The 17,337-nt window shown below is 48.0% G+C and overlaps 1 protein-coding gene and 1 long non-coding RNA gene across 2 annotated transcripts in view; both read left to right on the top strand.

Annotated features, from left to right (window-relative positions):
• The window catches only part of LOC117311082 (uncharacterized), a 40,809-nt gene that overhangs the window by 12,666 nt on the left and 10,806 nt on the right, over positions 1 to 17,337 (top strand). The gene's annotated exons all lie outside the window — the stretch shown is intronic.
• On the top strand, positions 7,989 to 10,130 carry RHOV (ras homolog family member V). The gene is made up of 3 exons (XM_004318551.4): positions 7,989 to 8,314; positions 8,509 to 8,567; positions 8,766 to 10,130. The coding sequence occupies exons 1-3, from the start codon at positions 8,107 to 8,109 to the stop codon at positions 9,207 to 9,209; spliced, it is 711 nt and encodes a 236-aa protein (XP_004318599.1). The 5' UTR covers positions 7,989 to 8,106; the 3' UTR covers positions 9,210 to 10,130.

Here is a 17,337-nt window from a genome sequence, read left to right as displayed (position 1 = left end):
ACACAGGAAACACATAACGTTCTCAAAGTGAGAGAAACAGACAATGAGTTTAGAGAAGGGAGGTTAATGTAGGGTAGAGCGAGGTGGGGAAAGAGGTGAGGCCTGTTTTGTTCATCCACGTGCACTCAGCACTTTCCACAGTGACTGCCCCACAGTGGGTTCGAAAAGAACCTCATGGAATGAAGGAATGAATGAGAACAAACTATTCATAATTCTGCCATTCAGAGGTAGTCATTGACATGTTGGTGCATTTCCTCTTTTTTTTCTAAATATACGACAAATGTATTTTTTAATTTCAGTAACTTTGTAAAATTTATTTATTTTTGGCTGCGTTGGGTCTTCATTGCTGTGCGTGGGCTTTCTCTAGTTGTGGTGAGCAGGGACTACTCTTCGTTGCAGTGCACGGGCTTCCCATTGCCGTGGCTTCTCTTGTTGTGGAGCATGGGCTCTAGGTGCACGGGCTTCAGTAGTTGTGGCTCATGGGTTCTAGAGCGCAGGCTCAGTAGTTGTGGCACACGGGCTTAGTTGCTCCGCGGCATGTGGAATCTTCCCGGACCAGGGATTGAACCCGTGTCCCCTGCATTGGCAGGTGGATTCTTAACCACTGCACTACCAGGAAAGCCCAGTAACTTTTTTTTGGTGTAAAATAACATGTTCATTGTAGAAAAAGGAGAGAAAATGATGATAAAGCAACATAATATTAATTGCTAACATGTGTTTAGTGTTCATTATATATCAGGCTTCCCACCCAATGGCAATGACTCTCCACATTTTGGTCTATGTCCTTCATATAGGACTCTCTTTTATTCTAACTATACACTTTAAAAAAAAAATACCTGGGCTCAAACTGTTTATATAATTCTGTATCATTTAACTTTTTTTTTTTTTTTTTTGCGGTACACAGACCTCTCAGTGTTGTGGCCTCTCTCGTTGCTGAGCACAGGCTCAGCGGCCGTGGCTCACGGGCCTAGCCGCTGCTCCGCGGCATGTGGGATCTTCCCAGACCGGGGCACAAACCCGTGTCCCCTGCATCAGCAGGCGGACTCTCAACCACTGCACCACCAGGGAAGCCCTAACACTATTTTTAACATTTCCCTACATCATTGGAAGTTCTCTTAAGGATTATTTCAGTGGCTATTTATCCCATCCTGGGGGTATACTGTAATTAGAGGCTGTGGGATGCCAGCAGGGACTTGTACAGTCTATCCAATGGCAAACAGGGATTCACTATAGGTTTTTTAGTGGGAGGGTGACAGAATAAACTTGTCTTAGGAAGATTGAGTGCACTAGAAATGAGCAAAACAAAGCCAGGGAGGCAGGCAGGAGGTGATTCTTTGGGCAAGGGATGCTAAAAGGAAGAGGGGCGTCAAGTACTTCACGAAAAGGACTGAGGACAGAGGAGGATGGAGAGGAGGGAGTCCAAGTGCATTGGAAGGTTTGGAGAGTATTCGGCTCCAACTCCTTCCAATTCATTAGCTTGAGAGAATTGTGCTACGTGGTCAGAAATAAGGAAGTTAGAAGGGGAACTCTGTTAATGAAAGGAGAGGGGAGTTCTTTTACATGAACGTTTTTAGCTGGCAACTCCTGAAGGCAGTTAAAAAAAAGAAAAGAAAAAGAAAAAAATACTGGCCAGGGCTTGAGTGCAGAGTCTGGGCAGGAAAGAGTTGTCTGAGGGGGGCAGTAGCAGTTGGGATCAGGTAGATGGAGACGGGGTGGAGAGAAAGACAGGGAGAAGCAAAGGCTAAGCAAGGCTGGATGCGGGACAGTGGGCAGGGCAGGGCCAAAGCCCCAGAGGCAGCCTGATCCTAGAGACAGATGGCATGGAGGGGCTGGAGGGCTGACTAGCAAGATCCTGTTCCCCTGGCACCAGGAGGCTGACTCAGCCCAGGCCGCTGACTTTGCCGCCAACTCTCTCCCAGGACACAAGTACACCGAGTAGAGAAAAACCCAATTAATTAACTGGAAAGCCTGGTGAGTGTGCAGCCTAATTATTGTATTATCATCAGTATGTTGGTAAATAAGTAGTGTTCTTCCCAGGTTTATTGAAGTATGATGGACAAAGAAATTAAGTGTTAGATATAAAATTCTTTTTCTTGCATCCTCTTTTTATTTCAAAGCTTTCTGACCTGCGCATTGAGTCTCTGGGCTCCTTCTGAGTAGCAAGCCTGATTCGGAGGCTTTGGAGTGGAGTATGCAGAAGAAATAGAAAAAGACTACATGAGGTGCATTTCACTCACAAAGAGCCTGTGCACTGAACTTTTTGAGTAAACTCTTTCTTTTTTGTTAATCCCTTTTTCAGCAATAGGAAAATCACGGTGGTGGGGTATGGGTAGATTTCTTTTGGTTTATTCTTACTGAGTTGAGGTTTTGCTGTAGGTATTCCAATGTATGCAGTAATTTTAAATAAGATATGGGCTTAACAGAAATGCCTAAGAATTTGACCATACCTGAGTGTGAACCTGTGGATTGCTGGTTCTGGGACTGTCTGCCACTTACTAGCTTCTTTGATCTTGAGGCTAGTCCCCTAACTTCTCTGGGCCCCTGTATACTTCCCCAACACCCCTCACAGACCCCAGCAATTGCACTTGGGTACCATGTGAGATAGGGCAAACTAAAGCACTTTTACAAGTCTAAAGCTCCTTACACCTTGTGTTGGACACTTTGGAAACAAAATGTTATGACTGCCGTGATTCAATGTCAGGGCCACGTTTTAGTTTAGTTTTGTTTTTCTGCTAATTAAAACTATTTTATTAATCTTACACTCTCCCTAAGCTAGCTAATTCTTTTTAACTTAGGGCTTAGGTTTTTGGGGTTTTTTTGATGCAGTTGACATACAATATTACATCAGTTTCAGATGTACTACATAGTGATTTGACATTTGCATATGTTATGAAATGATCACCATAAGTCTAGTAACCATCTGTTGCCACACAGTTATTCCAATATTATTGACCATATTCCTTTTACATCCTCATGGCTTATTTATTTTATAACTGGAGGTTCGTACCTCTTAATCCCCTCAGTATTTCACTCCCTGCCACCCTCCTCCCTTCTGGCATCTACCTGTTTGTTCTCTGTAATTACGACTCTCTTTTTATTTTATTGTTGTTATTTTTTTAAATATTTATTTATGTATTTATTTATTTGCCGCACTGGGTCTTAGCTGCGGCACGTGGGATCTAGTTCCCTGACCAGGGATCGAACCCCGGCCCCCTGCATTGGGAGTGTGGAGTCTTAGCCACTGGACCACCAGGGAAGTCCCTATTTCGTTTTGTTTTGTTTTTTAGATTCTACATATAAGTGAGGTCATACGGCATTTGTCTTTCTCTGACTTATTTCACTTAGCATAATACCCTGTAGATCCATCCATGTTGTGACAAATGGCAAGGTTTCATTTTTTTATGGCTGAGTAATATTCCTTTGTATATATATACCATATCTTTATCCATTCATCTATCATGGACACTTAGGTGGTTTCCATATCTTGGCTACTGTAAATAATGCTGCAATGAACATTGGAGTGCATGTATCTTTTCGAGTTATTGTTTTTGTTTTCTTCAGGTAAATACCCAGAAGTGAAATTGCTGGATATGGTAGTTCTATTTTTAATTTTGGGGGGAACCTCCATACTGTTTTCCATAGCGGCTGCATCAATTTACAATCCAATTGATAATTCACAAGTGTTCCCTTTTCTCCACATTCTCACCAACATTTGTTATTTGTTGTCTTTTGATGATAGCCATTCTGACAACTGTGGTTTTAATTTGTATCTCCCTTATGATGAGTGATGTTGAGCATCTTTTCTTGTGCCTGTTGGCCATCCATGTGTCTTCTTCAGAAAAATGTCTATTCAGGTCCTCTGCCCATTTTTTAGTCGGGTTGTTTTGTTTTGGTTTTTTTCTTCGTTGAATTGTATGAGTTCTTTGTATATTTTGGATATTAACCCCTTATCGAATATATTGTTTGCAAATATCTTCTCCCATTCAATAGGCAGTCTTTGTTTTGTTGATAGTTTCTTGCCATGTGCAAAAACTTTTTAGTTCGATGTAGTCCCATTTGTTTATTTTTACTTTTGTTTCCCTTTCCAGGAGACAGATCCAAAAAAATATTACTAAGACCTATGTCAAGGAGCATACTGCCCATGTTTTCTTCTAGGAGTTTTATGGTTTTAGGTCTTATATTTAAGTCTTAATCCATTGTGAGTTTATTTTGTATATGGTGTGAGAAAGTAGTCCAGTTTGATTCTTTTGCATGTAGCTGTCCAGTGTTCCCAGCAGCATTTTTGAAAAGCTTGTCTTTTCCCCATTGTATATTCTTGCCTCCTTTGTTGTAGATTGATTGTATAAGCAAGGGTTTATTTCTGGGCTCTATATACTCTTCCATTGATCTATGTGTCTGTTTTTGTTCCAGTACCATACTTTTCTTTATTAGTTTTTTTTTAATTTTTAAAATTTATTTATCATTTATTTTTGGCTGTGTTGGGTCTTTGTTGCTGCGTGTGGGCTTTCTCTAGTTGCGGCGAGTGGGGCTACTCTTTGTTGCGGTGCGCGTGCTTCTCATTGCAGTGGCTTCTCTTGTTGCGGACCACAGGCTCCAGGCATGTGGGCCTCAGTAGTTGTGGCACAGGGTCTCAGTAGTTGTGGCTCACAGGCTCCAGAGCGCAGGCTTAGTAGTTGTGGTGCACAGGCTTAGTTGCTCTACAGCATGTGGGATCTTCCTGGACCAGGGCTCCAACCCGTGTCTCCTGCATTGGCAGGTGGATTCTTAACCACTGCACCACCAGGGAAGCTCAGTTTTTTTGTTTTTTAATACACTTTATTTTGGAACAGTTTAGATTTAAAGAAAAATTGAGAAGATAGCACAGGGTTTCCCTGTATCTCACACCCAGTTTCCCCCATTATAAATATCTTACATTGTATGGTATACATTTGTCACAATTAATGAACCAGCATTGGTATATTATTATTAACTAAAGTTCATATTTTATTCAGAATTCCTTGGTTTTTACCTAATGTCCTCTTTTTCTCCCAGGATCCCACCCAGGATCCCACATTACATTTAATTGTCATGTCTCCTTAGGCTCCTCTTGGCTGTGGCAGTTTTTCAGACTTTCCTTGTCTTTGATGATCTTGACAGTTTTCAGGAGTACTGGGCCAGCATTTTGTAGAATGTCTCTCAGTTGGAACTTTTCCGATGTTTTTCTCATGATTAGGCTGGAGTTCTTCAGAGGTAAAATGTCATTCTCATCACATCACATCAAGGGTACATACTATCAACTTGACTTATCAATGTTGATCTTAATCTTGATCACCTGCTTGAGGGAGCGTTTGTCAGGATTCTCCACTGTAAAGTTATTTATTTCCCCACCCTTTTCAGACTGTCCTCTTTGCAAGGAAGTCACTATACACAGCCCACAAGATTGCTGGTTTACACTCCTCCTTGAGGGTGGAATATCTACATACATTATTTGGAATTCTTCACAGGAGATTTGGCTATTATCCTCCATTTATTTATGTATTCAATCATTTATATCAGAATAGACTAGCAGCTATTTATTTTATACTTTGGGTTATAATCCAATACTGGTTTATTTTGTTGCTCCAATTGTCCCAGATTTGGCCTTTGGAAGCTCTTTCAGTTGGCCCCTGTGTCCTCTAATTTATCTCCACCTTCCTGTTGTTTTGTTTGTTTGTTTAGCACTTCCTTACTTTCTGTGCTACAAAATGTTCCCAGGCTCCTCTTGTATATTTCCTACTCCAATCCTAAAATCAATCATTTCTCCAAGGAGAAAGTCAAGGCGTCGTTTTAGTCTTAGCAAATGTGTATCTGACTGGAAGTTGGGACAGACAATCCGTCAGGTGGGCAGGAATAAGACTCAGGCCACTCTCGGGAGGGGACTCTCCCAGCAGCAACAGCCAGAATTACAAGCCCTTAGCTGAGAAATAGATGACTCACCAGCTCCCCAGGTTGTCTCCTCCCTCCCCCTCTTGCTGACAAGACTGTCCCTAAACCAGCTCTGACAGAACGACCTAGGTTCGAAAGTGTCCCCACCCAAGGGGCCAGTGAAGAATGGCCTGTTGCAGGCCAAGTTAGGGCTTTAACCATAGCCAGCTGATACCTCCCCCCATTTGTGTATTTGTGTATTATTTATACCCCTTCTACCTGCAGAAAGAATTAAACAGGATTACCCTCAAATTCAGCTACAATAAAACTATTAAAGCTTGAGTAAAAGGACAAGAGTGCTGTGAAGAAGAGAGAGAGAGAGAGAGAGAGAGAGAGAGAGAGAGAGAGAGAGAGAGAGAGAGAGAGAGTGTGTGTGTGTGTGTGTGTGTGTGTGTGTGTGTGTGTGTTGGGTGTGTGGGTGTGTGTTAATTTTGTCCTAGACACCTGGGCTGAGGCAACTTCCCCAGGTTCCCTGAATAACAGATTGCTAGCACCAGAAGGACTTTAAGAAATAAATATGCTTCACCTGGCATTTTATAGCTGAGATGGAGCAAGTGATTTCTCAGGAATCACACAGCTAATGAGCTGAAGAAGTAGGAATACTGGGGCACGTCTCTTGATGTCTAGGTCTTTTGAAATCCCCATTCTTGCCTCCCTTTCCAGGAGAGCAAAAAGAATAGCTTTTAGACCTCCTGGGTTATACAATGGCAAGACAACACTTTGAGGCTTCTTTCACTTGCCAGATGAATAAACTTATGTGGATGTGTCTGAGAAGTCACTGGGGGCTATAGTTAGGGGTTATTAGCATCCCCAGACACTCGGACATAGGGAATGCAGGATGTAGACATTGGGATGCAGAAGTGGATACTGGGGATCCTACCATTTCCCCACAGTCAAGCTTTAAATGGTTAAATCAGCAATGTTCTAGTTGTCCTCAACTTTTGACCAACAGTGGGGGGAAAAAAAGAAAAATAAATAAAAACCAGGGGTCCTGAGACTTTTTTCAAGAGATTTAGAGATTTTGACTTAGGGATTTTTATACTACCAACTGTTTAAGAAATTGGATTATCTCTTTTCTTTAATATTCACTGCCCTATCTGCCTCCAACACTCTCCCTTCAACAACTCATGAATGAGGTGTTTTCAATGATCTTTGTGTAGGCTGAGATCTTTGTACAGGCTTGGAATTCAGAGAAAGGATTCTGGGCCTGGTGTCACTTGGTGTGGCTGCAATAAAGAGATGAAATTAGCATCAGGCTATTTTTCACTTGCTCTCTTGGTGACCTTCTTAGGGCTACCTGGGATATCTTGTCTCTGTCTGTAAACTCCTAAGGCAAGGACAGTGGGCAGCCCAGAACAGCGTCAGCAAATAGTTAATTACTATGTGCTTTTGATGATGATGATGATGAAGATAATATTAGGAACTTTGGGGATTTAGAAAATATTCAATTGGAGGACTGTCCTTGAAGATCCTCCCCAGCTAGCTTCTCCAGCACCCTGAGTTCCTTTAGAGGAGCAGAGTGAAGGTGTTTAAAGCCTGCCTTCAGGCTGAGTCTAGAGGATGCTCTTCGGTGGAAGGGGGTCGTTACATTCCTGCCTGCTGAGTTCACGCCTGAGTTTATCTTCGGCCTCTTCATGATCTCTATATTTTAAAAAAATAATTCATTAATTAATAAACTTATTACCCAGACTTTTTTATACTCGTACAAACATGTCTAGTTTCTTGTTTTAATTTGAACAAAGGTTTAATTTGAACATGCTGCATTATGTGTTCTGCAATTTGCTTCTTCCTCCTAACAATAAATCCTGGATATCTTTCTCTGCCAAGATACCTAGATCTGCCTCATTTGGGCGAGTCTTTGTCCTCGTACCTGTGTGATTCTCCGAGCGTCATTTTTTGGCCTGCCTCTCTTTCTTGGGGTGTGAGATTGCCTGACCTCTTGCGGTGCGCTGCAGTGGGAGGTCCTAGAGGAGGCCTGGGGGGTGGGCGGGGCCCGAGGCACGCATGGGATATGCAGATGAGGTAGGCGGGGCCCCCACATATACCCACGGTTAGCTGCTGGCGTGTGAGCCGGGTCTCGGCAGATTCAGTCAGAGGCAACCTACGGACCGTGCTTCACCGAGCACAGCGGAGCCTGGTACCCGGCTGTCCCGGGAGCGGGCCATGCCCCCGCGGGAGCTAAGCGAGGCCGAGTCGTCCCCGCTCCGGGCCCCGACCCCTCCGTCGCGCCGGGGCAGCGCGTCCCCAGAGCTGGGCATCAAGTGCGTGCTTGTGGGCGACGGCGCCGTGGGCAAGAGCAGCCTCATCGTCAGCTATACCTGCAATGGGTACCCCGCGCGCTACCGGCCCACAGCGCTGGACACCTTCTCCGGTAATTTCAACGGCCCCGGCGGCCGCGTGGCCGGGGGTGGGGTTGTGCACCCGGGGCTGGGGCTGGCGCTGAGGCGCCGACTGCACTGAAACCGCCGGGGAGGCTGACGGGAGCAGGCCCCGAGGTGGCGCTGGTGAGGCCTGGTGGGATCCTGGACGCTGTAACTCAGACTTTCCCCTGCTCCTCCTCTGCAGTGCAAGTCCTGGTTGACGGAGCCCCGGTGCGCATTGAGCTCTGGGACACAGCGGGACAGGTGAGAGGAGTCGGGAGCGGCCTCTGCTGGTCTGGGGTGAGGTGGGCTGGAGGCTGGGAGGACCCCAGATCCATCAGGAATGGAGAAGGCCTTGGGCCCTTAGTTACGAGGCTCAGTCTCCAACCTCAGGTGACAAGCGGATTCCCGCGTCCAGGGGCAGGGAATAAGCCTACTAATGGCCTGGCCTTTCCATCCCAGGAAGACTTTGATCGCCTTCGCTCCCTCTGCTACCCGGATACGGATGTCTTCCTGGTCTGCTTCAGCGTGGTGCAGCCCAGCTCCTTCCAAAACATCACAGAGAAATGGCTGCCAGAGATCCGCACTCACAACCCCCAGGCGCCCGTGCTGCTGGTGGGCACGCAGGCCGACCTGAGGGACGATGTCAATGTACTGATTCAGCTGGACCAGGGAGGCCGGAAAGGCCCCGTGCCTCAACCCCAGGCTCAGGGTCTGGCCGAGAAGATCCGGGCCTGCTGCTACCTGGAATGCTCTGCCTTGACGCAGAAGAACTTGAAGGAGGTGTTTGACTTGGCCATTCTCAGTGCCATTGAGCACAAAGCCCGGCTGGAGAAGAAACTGAACGCCAAAGGTGTGCGCACCCTCTCCCGCTGCCGCTGGAAGAAGTTCTTCTGCTTTGTTTGAAGAGCTGTGGCAGCAAAATGATCAGTAGGCCAATGGCCACAGACTTCTAGAACCTGGAGCACGGAGCCTTTGAGGGACCTGCTGGCAGGGCCACGTCACCCCCGTGGGACTCAGTTCCCATCTGAACACTGTGGCAACACAGCCTCCAACTGCCCACTCTTATGTGCCAGGGTGAGCCTAGGGCCTGGAGGAGGGAAGGCTCTGACTTGGATTTCTGTGGATTTCTCTGACTTGGATTTCTCAAGTACAGAGAAATCCCAGTACTTTGATTTTCATGGGATGATCCTAACAGTGTCAGCTCCCTCCAAGCAGTTTGGGATCCAATACCCAGTCTCTTCTCATGGGCCCTCAGGTCAATCTGGCTGAATTAGGACCACTCCTGGTGGTCCCCACCTGCTCCTTGGCACAGGGATGAGGAAGAGCCTGGGGAACAGCTGGGCATCTAGGAGGGCTGGAAGGCATCCGGCCCTGAACTGGAGAGAAGTTTAGGATGGATTGGGTAAGACGGAGGTCAGTGAGAGATTGAGAGGGGTCCGAAAGTAAAGGCTTGGAGCCTTGGGACTGGAGGCAGGCTAGGGAGGAGGAGGCAGACGAGAGGGCTAGGCTTGGAAGGAAGAAGAGAAGGAAGGAGAGCAGAGAAGTGGGGCAGCTGAGGAGCAAGGCTGCCACCTGGGCTGTCCTCAACCCCCAAGGCTAGGGAGGGTAGGGCTGGTCCCTGGGAAGAGCTGGGTCTCAGTGCTCCCTAGGCACTGCCCAAACTGGCTAGGCCAGGAGTGGGGCAGGAAGTGAGAGACAAGGCCCAGCAAGAGGAGGGGGAGGAGCTGCAAATTGGAGCCTGAAGAAAGAAGGGGCTTTCTCCAAGGTCACAACCTAGAAGATAAGGCAGTGCAGAGTCTGCAAATAAAGCCTTAAGTTTCTGAAGCTGCTGTCTGTGTCATTTCCTGCAGGAGTCAGCACACTGGTCCCTCAAGGCCCAACAGTTTGGATGGAGGCAGGTTGAGTACCAAAGGAATGAGGCTAGATCGAAAGGTGCGGGCTGGACTAGATGGGACAGTGTGATGGGAACTGGACTGGGGGGGTGGGTTGGGGGCTCCCCGCTTGGGGCTTAGCTGGTTCCCAGGAAAGCTAGCGTGGGAAGCAGCCTGGAAACGGGTTTCCCCAGGTGTCAGCGCCAGAGCTGCTTTCCCATGACCTCACCAGGCGGGTGGTGCCCCTCCCCTCTCCTCCTTCCTTCTAGAGCACAGTGTTCAGCGCTGGGCTCTGGGGCAATCCTGAGCCTTCTAACCTTCCTGCTCTGATCCTTCCAACAGTCCACAGGGCCCAGGGTCTCAGGTTGGAGTGGCCCTCTGGTTCAGACCCTGAGCATGAAAGGACCCCCATATACAGCTTAAACCTCAACCACTGGCCAAACTTCTTGGACTTGAGTTGGTTGGACTCAGTCTTCAGCCTTAGCACTCAAAGTCCACATAAGGACCCAGTGAAGGTCAGGATGCCAGTTGTCAACAACTTAAATAGAAGATTGGTCCCAGAAATCCTTTGAGAGTGAGCATTCATTGGTTGAGGACTTGGAGAGGAGCAGGGATCCAGAGAACATTCCCTGGAACTGGAGCTGGAAGGAACTTTAATGGGCACATTTGTGGGGGGCGGGGCACCACTTTATTTTACCCATCAGGAAAGAGGCTCAGAGAAAAACGGTAATATCGCAAGTGAGATATTATTACTAAGTGGCTACAAGAGCACTTTGCAAACTCCAGAGTAGGTACATGGGTAAGTGTTATTCGTGTGGAGAGGTATTTCCTGGGACACCTGGAACACCTGCTAGGCAACTAATGGGCCAGGTGAGCACTCTGTCCCTGCGCAGCTCCCTCTGCAGGAAGTTGTGTATGTGAGAAACAGCATATGGCTGAGGGACAGAAACCCTAGCCAAGTGAAACCTCAAATAATCCCCAAGTTTAGTTTTACCCAAGACTGTCCAACTTCCGTCCCACCTGGGCCCACCCCCCAGAACTCCAGCCACCTGTCTCCTTTTGTCCCCTTGCCCCCTCAGGTGGAGGTGCTGAGCTGCACCATTGCAGACAGGTCTTGATGGGGGTCTCACACCCCTGCTCCGTGGCCTGCCGTTACCTCAACCCAGCCTGACACACTCCCTTCCTGGTTCAAGTTCAGGCTCTAGCATCAACCATGACCTTAGGCAATTTTTTTTTCCTTCTCTGTGCCTCAGTTTCCTCATTTGCAAAATGAAACACTCAAGGCTCTGGATTAGAGGTTTTCAAACTGCTCCAAGGGGACTTAGAGGTGCCATGGGTCAGGGGAGGAAGCCTCATTAGGTGATCTTTGGGCCGCCCCACCTCCAACTACTTCCCTAATTCTCTAATGGTACCAGCACATCCATGTCATTATGTCTCCTCTCCTGCTGGGTCACTGAGCCTTATCAGCCTCGCTCCTACATCTCTGCCACTGCCACTTCCCACTCCAGTCCCCCTAGCGCTGCTTCCGTATCCTCTGGCACCTCCCTGACTCAAGACTGTTAGTACCTCTCATTGCCTGCAGTGAACTCCCAGCTTCTCATTTAAGCACTCAGGACCTCAAATCTGACACCAACCCGGACAAGGCCAGCTTGTCCCAGTGATCCCCACTCCCTGATCCCCAATAATTTTTTACTTCTGACTCCAAGTCTTTGCTTTTGCCAAATCCTCTAGAAAGTGCCCCCACCTCCCCCCACCCCCGCAATCCCCCAGATGCGCTGTTTCTCCTTTAACCATCTTCCAATCAATACTCCCCTTCTCCAGGACCTGTATTACTGTCCGCACTGCTCTCTTGGCACATTGAAGGGACACCGAATTTGGTCACTTGCTCAGGCTACATCTCTCCAGCTAAACAGACAGAGAAAAAGTCCTACTCATGCCCATGTGCTCCCATAGGGTCTTGAGCTCAGGCAATGTTTGCTGCTGGCCATTAAGTGCCTAAGATAAAAAAGCCAAGCAGTGTGCCCTGTAGGGGATCCTGAGGATAAAGTCCATCTCCAGGTTTGTGTCACTGAGGCCTGAAGACAGCCCTAAAGAGCAATGGCTTGCTGGAAAGGCCCTCTGAGGCACGGGGGCCCAAGCCCGTGCAGAGCAAAAGGGATTTACTTCTGGTTCCAAAACCATTGTCTCATTCTGCTTCTGTTTCTCTCTATAATGTGTCCTCTCTCTACTTTTCTGGGACTGTTTTTACCTCTTTATCTCTCTTTCATTTGCCTCTTTTGCCCTGCTTTCTCTGCTCTTGAATCTAAATTTAAAGGAACATTGATTATATTAAATGGATAAGTGTATGTTTCTTACATATTCAGTCTTACATTAGTGCTTATTAATGTAAATTATTTTTAATATCTCTGTAACCAACTCTTAGCTGATTTTTTAAAATGTCTGTTTTCTTTTTCCATAATAAATGCTTATAGAAAAATAGGAAAATCTGAAGAACTAGAAGATTGAAAATGTACTAATAGTCTTTTTTTAAATTTTATTTACTTATTTTTGGCTGCATTGGGTCTTCGTTGCTGCACGCGGGCGCAAGCTACTCTTCGTTGCAGTGCGCGGGCTTCTCTTTGTGGTGGCTTCTTTTGTTGCGGAGCACGGGCTCTAGAGCGCAGTCTCGGTAGTTGTGGTGCACGGGCTTAGTTGCTCCGCAGCATGTGGGATCTTCCTGGACCAGGGCTTGAACCTGTGTCCCCTGCATTAGCAGGTGGATTATTAACCACTGCGCCACCAGGGAAGCCCAGTAATAATATTTTGATGTACTTCCTTTCAGTCTTCTCTTCTATGCATATTTTTGAAATATTTCTTGTGATTATGCTGTATATACAATTCTGTATTTGGGTTTTTTTTTTTAAACTTTAACCGTTTTTTCATGTCATTATTAACTCTGACCAGAATCTATAACCATATATGTATGTTTGTTTCCTATTTCACCCTGACCATAATTTCTTCAATTAGATCCCCAATTGGGGGCATTTAGGTTGTTTTCCTTTAAATAGTTTTTTTCTTTTATAAATGAGACTATATTCACAGTTGATTATTTTTTCCACCATGAGTTGGTGACCATCTACAGAAAAAAATGTCCTTCATCTTTGGCCTGGAGACAGGCCCCCCATATAATCCCAAGTGGCACTTATGAGGGAACTTGAGTTTCTGTGTCTATGTGACTCGTGGGGGGCTCTTTCTGTTGGTGCATGACTAGCAGATTGTGGGTGTTCAATAAATACTGTTGACAAGGTGTGTATATATGACATATTGGTTTTCATGTACATTCCTCTGTGTCCCTGTTTTTGCTCTTGTGTATTTCAAGTGGGTTTTACCTTTGTGCAAACCTCTGGATCATTCCATATATGTGCAAGTCTGTGTATCCATGTCTGTAAATGTGGGTGTCTAGGTGAGATGTGTATAGCTCTGAACGTGTATGTCTGTGTAGCCACACAATGTCTGCCTTAGGAGTGTGTATTATACACAACTCTATGTGTGTGTCCGGGTGTGTGAGTTGTTCTCCGTGCCTGTGGGTGCACATCTGGGTTGGACCTCGTTTCTTGGGGGCTGTATGTCTATGTGTCTGTGTGTGCCCAGATTCAGTTCTGTGTGGGTCTGTGTGAGGGGTCTCTCTCCACGTGCATCTTTGTTCTGGGCATGCGTGCTAGACCGGTGTGTAAGTGTGTGCACAACTGAGGGAGCTGGGCCTGGCTTGCTTTCCCCCTGGGAGCAGAGTGGTGCCCAGGGCAGAGGTGACACACCCTCTGAGCTCTTCATTTTCCTGGGAACCAGCCTGGGAGAGTGAGTGAGACCGAGAGTAATCTGCGTCAGGAGCACCGGCCCCTTTTGCAACCAGCCCAGGCCCCAGGCGGGAACCAGGCTCTCACAGGTCAGACCTGCCCACTGTGCCTGACTGCCGGGAAACCTAGCTCCCAGCAGGGCTGCACTGTCAGCGCCCTCCTTGGGCCTGGGCCAAATCCTCTGGGGAGCGGAACTCAGCCGGCCGAGGAGCCACATTAGTCATGCTATGGCAACAGTAGGGAGTGGCTTCCCAGGCCTGGGCAGTGCTGGCTGTCCCAGGAAACCACCGCTTTCTGTCCCTGTACATGGCAATGCTTAGGCAGCCTGATCTCCTCCATTATCGCCTTCCATTCTTACAACGGAACTTCAAGATGGGCCAGACAGCTCTTATTAGCTCCAATTTTCAGATGAGGAGACTGAAGCACAGAGCCACATGACCAAGGTGAAGCAGACGGGGCTTGCACCTGGGTCCTGACCCTGGGTCCAGGCTTCTTTCTGCTGTGTCACCTGGGGGGTTCTGCCCCCTAGAAATGGATCTCTCAGAGGGCAGGGCTGGGAGGCATAGTTTACGGGACAGATTAGGTTTTCCTAGGCTTGGGACCAGGGCAGAGGGAGACAGGGCTGGAAGTGGGATGTGAGGAGAGATGTTAGCATTGAACCAGGCCTGCCCTCCTAGTGGAATGTTCTCAAGGCTTCCTCCACTGAACAGATTTGTTCCCTAATTGGGATGACAATGGAATTCATTGTCAGACTCAGGATGGTTTTAAGATTGTATGCGAACTCTATTAATAACCTGGGTTTATGATCACCCCACACATAACCCCTCTGGAAGGCAGAGCCAGTCACTGGCCTCCTTGACTGGCCAGCTCTGTGGCTTCCTTGACCCCTGCCTGCAGCAATCTGCTTCTGTCCCCAGGTGTCCAGATGACTCCCTGGCCCCTTGGCAGTGAGGGGCAGCAGGGGAGCCTTGGGCGCTGTGCTGCATAGGGATTCCCTGAGGCCCATTGAATCTGGCAGAAAAGCAAGTAGCCTGACCCAAGATTAGTTTCCCCCTCAGATCTGTATTCTCTGTGACCATGTTCCGCTGCCTCTGCCCATCTTCCATTCCCCACCCCCAGGACCCCGCACCAGTTGGGGAGTGAGCAGAGCCTGTCCTCAGAGGTCTCCCTCCTGGGATGGCGAGATCACTGTCCTGGTGAGACAGGGGACCCTCGATTCCCAAGGCTGTGTGCATTTTTCTCCCTATGGCACCATTCCACCCCTGCCCAACAGGCCGTGTGCTCTGCTGACCACCCCACCTCCCATGGGTTCTCCTTTTTTAAAAAAATATTTATTTATTTATTGGGCTGCCCCGGGTCTTAGTTGCAGCACATGGGATCTTTGTTGCCAGATGCAGGATCTTTTAGCTGCGGCACGCAGGGTCTTAGTTTTGGCATGCAGGATCTAGTCCTCTGACCAGGGATGGGACCCAGGCCCCCTGCATTGGGAGCACGGAGTCTTAACCACTGGACCCTCCCACAGATTCTCCTATTCCAGTCCTATCCCTGACTCGCAGGGTGACTTTGGGCAAATTACTGCCTTCTTCCTTGTCTTAGTTTCTCCCGGTTCTGAAGTGGGGCTAGTACTCTCTGCCCCTCCCTGGCTCGAGGGGGCCTGCAGGAGTAAGCAAGATAATAGTGGGGAACTGATTTGGAGGAAACTATCAAGAGCCAAGTGAGAGGTATCAGCGCTGACCTGTGTTTACCTGGGTGTGGACCTCGGGATCCCAGCCTCCTGAGGTTTGGGAACAGCCCTGACAGCTTCTTGGCCTGGCTCCTGGCTCCTTTGTCCCACTTCCAGACAAAGGGCAGAAACTGAACCCAAGAGTCTGGTTGTTTGGAGAAGATGAGATGTCAGAGCAAAAAGTTTGGGGCTCAGGCCTCCCAATCCACTCTGTCCCCAACCGCTGGCTGTGTGACTGTGGGCAAGTCACTGCCCCTGTCTGGGCCTCAACAGCTTGGCTCTGACAGCCTCCCCGAGCTGTGCATTCAGGGGATCCTAGAGCCTGTAACCTGTAACCATAGTTTTGGGATAGAAAGGATCTCGCCATCTAGTCCAAGCCCTTTGCTTTTCATAGACCACTATGGGGTTTCTGGAGGCCTGGTTAACCTGAGGTCATAAAGTGGTTGCAAAGAGGATCACGCAAGAGAGGGTATGTGGGTCAGAGAAAATCCACTGGGAAGACAACCCCAAGTGAGCTGGTGGGGCAGCAATGTACTCCTTTGTACTCCATCAGTGTTCCATTGTCACTGTACCTTCAGCCTCTCCCTCCAGGCCTGAAATGCAGCACGGGCCTCTCCTTACCCACAGCTCTCCTTCCCTTCCCCACTTCTACAACAGTCTCCAACCCGACTCTGCCCCCTGCCCCTCTAGGTTCCTACCTGGCTCCTCAACCATTCATATGGTCAGCTGGCTCCTCATTCCCAGCATCCTCCTTTCCTGACCCTGGCAGGCTTTGAAACCCCTCGCCTTTGAGCCTCTCTCTTCCTGGGTCTCCCACCGCCCCTCCGACTAATCCTCCTCTGCTTCCTCTTCCTCCAAGAAGAGCCTCTGTCCTCACTTTCTGCTCTCCTCTCTGGGTCCGCTCTCTCTCTCTTCCAGTAATCTCCCCACTCCTCCGTTTCACCCTCACATGGCTCGTTCCCTTCACCAGGCCCACATGCTCACCTCCAGAGTGTTGGGGGCCTCACCAGTATGCACCCACAGCTGGGACACAGAGCTAAGTGTGTGGCCCAAAGACTACAAGACACGTGTGTTTTTGCCCTGTTCCTAGCCCTATTTTATGTTCCTTCTTCTTTTTTTTTTAAATCTTGGTCCTACTTTATACTCAGGTTATCTCATAGTTTATAGATGCTTTTAAACTGCCTTTAAATCCCTCCCCAGTAAGGCTAGGCAAAAGCAAACAAAAACTAAGTAACCCGCAATAAAATCAATAAAACTAGCCTCCATCTGGTACCTGATGATCCCTCACCTTCTGCCTGGTTCTCCTGAAGCCACCCCCCTCCCGTCAGCCCTGTTTCTATTGGTGGCACTGCCAGGCTCCCAGGACAGAAAACCTGAAGGCCCCACTGACTCAGCTTCTCCCTCTGCATGAGCCAGTCAGTCACCAAGTCTCAGAGCTTCTCCCTTCCCCAACGCTTAGGACGCTATCTCTCCTTTTCCAGCTCCATGGTCTCTATCCCACCTGGGAGCTCCTCGTCTGATGATCTGTTTCTTTCTGAAATAGATCTCAATACCTCTTCAAAAAACACCTTTTTCATATTACAAAAGCAATAAATATTTATTGT

Source organism: Tursiops truncatus, chromosome 2 (genome assembly GCF_011762595.2).
Source record: "Tursiops truncatus isolate mTurTru1 chromosome 2, mTurTru1.mat.Y, whole genome shotgun sequence".
Lineage (NCBI taxonomy): Eukaryota > Metazoa > Chordata > Mammalia > Artiodactyla > Delphinidae > Tursiops > Tursiops truncatus.
This window is presented reverse-complemented; position numbering and strand designations above follow the sequence as displayed.

Coding starts and splice junctions, on each gene's coding strand:
- RHOV (XM_004318551.4), top strand. CDS start 8,107: ATGCCCCCGCGGGAGCTAAGCGAGGCCGAGTCGTCCCCGCTCCGGGCC. Junction 8,315..8,508: donor AGCGCTGGACACCTTCTCCG/GTAATTTCAACG, acceptor CCTCCTCTGCAG/TGCAAGTCCTGGTTGACGGA. Junction 8,568..8,765: donor TCTGGGACACAGCGGGACAG/GTGAGAGGAGTC, acceptor TTTCCATCCCAG/GAAGACTTTGATCGCCTTCG.